Source organism: Salpingoeca rosetta (genome assembly GCF_000188695.1).
Source record: "Salpingoeca rosetta unplaced genomic scaffold supercont1.29, whole genome shotgun sequence".
NCBI classification, from domain to species: domain Eukaryota; class Choanoflagellata; order Craspedida; family Salpingoecidae; genus Salpingoeca; species Salpingoeca rosetta.
Window position 1 is genome coordinate 762054 of NW_004754905.1, and position 4478 is coordinate 766531.

Here is a 4478-nt window from a genome sequence, read left to right on the forward strand (position 1 = left end):
GAGAGAGAGAGAGAGAGAGAGAGAGAGAGAGAGAGAGAGAGAGAGAGAGAGAGAGAGACAGAGAGAGAGAGAGAGACAGAGAGACACAGAGAGAGAGAGACAGAGAGAGAGAGTGTGTGTGTGTGTGTGTGTGTGTGTAAGTGTGTGTGTGTGTGTGTAAGTGTGTGTGTGTGTGTGTAAGTGTGTGTGTGTGTGTGAACGTGTAGGTGCTGAAGCAACATCTCACGAGCACACCGGGCACAGCAACCGCCACAACCACCACGACACCAACACCTAAGCTTGCGTGCATGGATCATCGTCATCCCACCTGCTCTGGGAAGCAGCGGCCTGTTCGTCCCTCTTCGAGATCGCGCAGGAATCGGCCCTTGGGCCTGCGAAATCAAACCAACGATTCGGTGGGGAGAGGGTGGATGGTGAGGAAAATGAGAGAGAGAGAGAGAGGAGTGTGAAATGCAGACACACAGGAGCACAAGCACAACAGGTCAGAGAACAAGAACAAGAACAAGAACAAGAACAAGAACACCAACAGCAACACCAACAGCAGCAACAGCAACAGCAACAGCAACAACAATGACCAGCAGCAGCTCACGCCAACCTGCAAAGCATGGTGGCCTGGTTCTTGAAGGTGAAGTTGATGATACATGGGCCGAGCATGCATGGTTCGCCATCCACCTGCACCGGCAGCGGTCGCAGCACCTCGATGCGAGCACGACTGCACTGGCAGATGCGATACGCGTGACCAAGATGCATCACGCCACGCGCCAGGGCAAGCGCACTGCTGAAGCCAACAACCTGTGCCACCATGGAGGGGGAAGACGGAAGGGAGGTGGGGGAGGGAGGAGTCGAGTGGGGGTGTACGCGTGAGTGTGCGCGAGAGAGAGAGTGTGTGTGTGAGCGAGTGTGTGTGCAAGCGAGTGAGTGAGTGTGTGTGTGTGTGAGTGAGTGTGTGTGAGCGAGTGTGTGTGCGTGTGTGAGGGTGTATGTGTGTGCGTGTCGGCATGCAAACATGGTCAAAGATCATCACGGAAGCCGTCGTGCACATCAACACGCAACCCACCTCGACTTTGCCGTCATCCAGGCGTGGCGGCGCAAACGAGTCCACAGCAGCTTTTGTGCCTGCAAGCAAAATGACACGAAAATGTTCATGTCAAGTACGTTTCTGGAAGTATCAGTCCAACATGTGCATGGGTGGTGCATGTGTGTGTGTGTGTGTGTGTGTGTGTGTGTGTGTGTGTGTGCATGCTCACCCCATGGGCGTGTTCCTGCGCCGTAGGAGTAGATGTTGAGGAACGCGATTGCTTCCAAACTCTTGCGCTTGATCACGTCGGTGTAGTCCGTGTCGTCACACTGCGATGTGTTTTGTGTGTGCATGTGCATGTGTGTGGTTGAGTGCGTGCATGGGTGGTGAGCATTCGTGAGAATACGTGTGTCATGAGAACGCAGAGGATAGCATGCGTGTTTGTTCATCTCATCACCATCATCACTGCGACCGCAATCATCACCACAGTTGTGGTGACGTACGTACCCAGAGGCGAACCATCGTGTGCAAGTTCTTGTACTTGTGCTGAAAAATGTCCTTGGCACCCTGTGGCAGTGGCAGTGGGGGAAGTGGCGATGTCATCATGGTGAGTGGTGTGAAGGGACAGCGATGATGCAAATGTCTTCGCTCGAAAAACCACAAGGGCAAGCGGACCACAAAGATACATGCAGGCAGGGACAGGCGCACGCACGCACGCACACACACACACACACAGATACACAGATACAAGCATACACGCGCACACACACAGAAGGACGCAAGCACAACGTGAATACACATACCTGGATGCCGTAGTATGCCTTGTTGTGCATGCGGGAGCTGAACTTGGCCGGGTCACGCTCGCGGGCGAGGTGGAAGTTGAGCGCAGCCCACGCGTCGGTGCCAAACGAAAAGTAGTTGTTGCAGACGTTGAGTGGCAGTTCGCGTGACAGCGGCACGTCGCTCGAGCGCGCATACGCCTCCTCGTCAAAGTCGAGGCAGTCGTCAATCGTCAGCGACCACCGGTCAAGCTGCAGGCAGCCGTAGTGATGGTGGTGGTGTTGAAGGAGTGTGTGGAACGGGACGTGAGATGGGGCAGTGGGTGCATGGGCGTGGATTAGCATCATTGGTCTTCGCACACGACGATGCACGCAAAACACACGCAAACACACACACACACACACACACACACGCACACACCTGTGTGCTGACGCTGTTGATGACAGAGTTGAGGAGTTTGCCTGCAGGCTCGCCCTCGTAGCCACCGCCCATCTTCAAGGAGCGCGCCATGTCGTTGCCCGTGCCGAGAGGAATGGTGCCCACGGGGATATGCAGGTCTGACAGGTTTAGCTCGTCAAGGGACTGCAGCACCCAGCCGATCGTGCCATCGCCGCCACACACCAGAATGCGCAGATTGGGGGTGCGCTGTGTGTGTGTGTTGGAGGGGGGGGGGCAAGGAGGCGAATGTGAGGAGTGACGATGGTGGGATGGCGCAAGCAGTAGCGACTGTTACACGCGATCATACACACACACACACACACACACACAATACACACACACACCTACCCACCCCAAACATGGAGAGGGCGGGCTTTGGGCCGATGACGTTGCCGCTGTCGTCGCGAGCCATGATGTTGAAGACCTGCCGCGGGTTGAGGTGCCACATGAAGTGGCGCATCAGCTTGATGCCCTGGTTGCCCCCGCTCTTCGGATTCACAAACACGAGCAGCGGGTACGCAGACGGCTGCAGCGTTCGGAAGGGGCGGCGTGGTGGCGGCGGTGTGGTGTGGCGTGGTGTGTGGTGTGTGGTGTGTATGTGTATGTGTGTGTGTTTGGCAGAGGGTGCATGAAGATGAGTAGATGAACGAAGCGAGGGTGGTGACAAAATGGGCATGGAAGAGCAGGTGCGTGCATGAACACAAGCAAACCAACGAACCAACCAAAGCAAACTAACAAACCAACCAAGTAACCCAACCATCAACAAACCACAAGCCACAACCACCCCAGCAAGCACGTGCCAATCACTCCCCTCGCCCCCTTCCCATCATGATGGCCCACCCGCTGCGGGCGAATGGAGAACTGGAGCGGGGATCCGTCGGTCATGACTGTGCGATCAACGGCGCTGACAGCCGCATTGACAGCCCGGTCCTTCAGCCGCCGCGCGCGCTTCATGCTGTTGCGGAAACTCCGCCTGGTGGTGGTGGTGGTGGTGGTGGTGGTGGTGTGAGTGAGAGAGAGAGAGAGAGTGTGTGTGTGTGTGTGTGTGTGAGTGAGTGTGTGTGGTGTTGCGGCAGTGTTGAATGGGAAAATACGAGACAAAGTAAAGGGATGTGTAAAGTAACGCCAGCGGACCTGTGGTGCAGGGTGACGCATTCCAACCTCCCCACAACACCTCGCATGCATGCAAGCACGCACCGTTTTTCTTCGGACATTTTTTCCAGCACACCCGCGTACTGCTGGTTGAACTGCTCATCAAACTCTGCATCGTCACCATCATCATCAGCGTCGTCGTCGTCGTTGCCATTTGCGTCCACCACAGACTCGTGTGCGTCTTCGTGCAAAGATCTGTGGAGAAGAGAGGTGTGCAGGGCGTGAGTGTTTGTGTTCGCACATGAGGCATAGGGGGCGGGCGGAATCAGGCACGAGACAGCAAGACAGCAGAGAGACAAGGGACCGAAACCACGGAAGTGATGGTCCCAATGCAAGTGTACGCGCGCGCTCTGTGTGTGTGTGTGTGTGTGTGTGTGTGTGTGTGTGTGTGTGTGTGTGTGTTTTTGTGTGTGCTGTGTGTGCGTGTGTGTGTGTGTTTGTGTGTGTGTGCACTGACTCCATGACGAGGAGGTCCTTCCGGGATCCAGCGTGTGGGGACGGGGCTGACGCGCGCCGTGCCGCTGCCGCCAGCGACTGGTACTGCGACACCGTGAACGAGAGGTCGGGGGTGGAGTCCCGGCTGATGCGGAATGGTGGTGATGGTGGGATGTGATGGTAAGTGAGGGATGGATGGATGGTGGGGAGTGAGGAATGATGTGGTGGTGGTGATGGTGGGATGTGATGGTGATGGTGGCAACACAAAGGGGTGAGCAGAAGAGGCGGATTAGAATGGTTGGGACAGCGCAGGTGCTGTGAGATTGGTGCGGGCTGGAAACAACTGCACTCACATCTGTGCACGCCTGGTGTCTCCGTTCTGCATCTATCATGTCCACGTCATCAGCCTGCGATGGATTCCCTACAGACGTCTGTACGCGACCAAGCATGACCCCATGTTAACGGAACTTCACTTCCCAATTATCAACTATCACGAGCAAACTGTCAACTCCACACTCCTTTACTGTTTTTCTCTCCTTCTTCGGCCCACCCGCCCCCCCCCCCCCCCCCCCCCCTCGACCGCGGCCCAGCCGCCCCACAGCTCAGCTGATTCGCCGAAGAGTCTCTTTCTTTGATTTTTTTTTTTCGATATCTT

At 56.1% G+C, this 4478-nt stretch overlaps 1 protein-coding gene across 1 annotated transcript in view; it reads right to left on the reverse strand.

Moving 5' to 3' along the window:
- The window catches only part of PTSG_09259 (uncharacterized protein), a 10603-nt gene that overhangs the window by 4176 nt on the left and 1949 nt on the right, over positions 1-4478 (reverse strand). Inside the window, exons 7-18 of the mRNA XM_004989458.1 lie at positions 4187-4254; positions 3846-3968; positions 3434-3583; positions 3077-3209; positions 2589-2762; positions 2219-2443; positions 1822-2049; positions 1526-1585; positions 1248-1347; positions 1058-1116; positions 596-792; positions 308-371 (exon numbers count right to left, since the gene is read on the reverse strand). Coding sequence (XP_004989515.1) covers positions 308-371; positions 596-792; positions 1058-1116; positions 1248-1347; positions 1526-1585; positions 1822-2049; positions 2219-2443; positions 2589-2762; positions 3077-3209; positions 3434-3583; positions 3846-3968; positions 4187-4254 — 1581 coding nt within the window. The remainder of the gene's footprint in view (positions 1-307; positions 372-595; positions 793-1057; positions 1117-1247; positions 1348-1525; positions 1586-1821; positions 2050-2218; positions 2444-2588; positions 2763-3076; positions 3210-3433; positions 3584-3845; positions 3969-4186; positions 4255-4478) is intronic.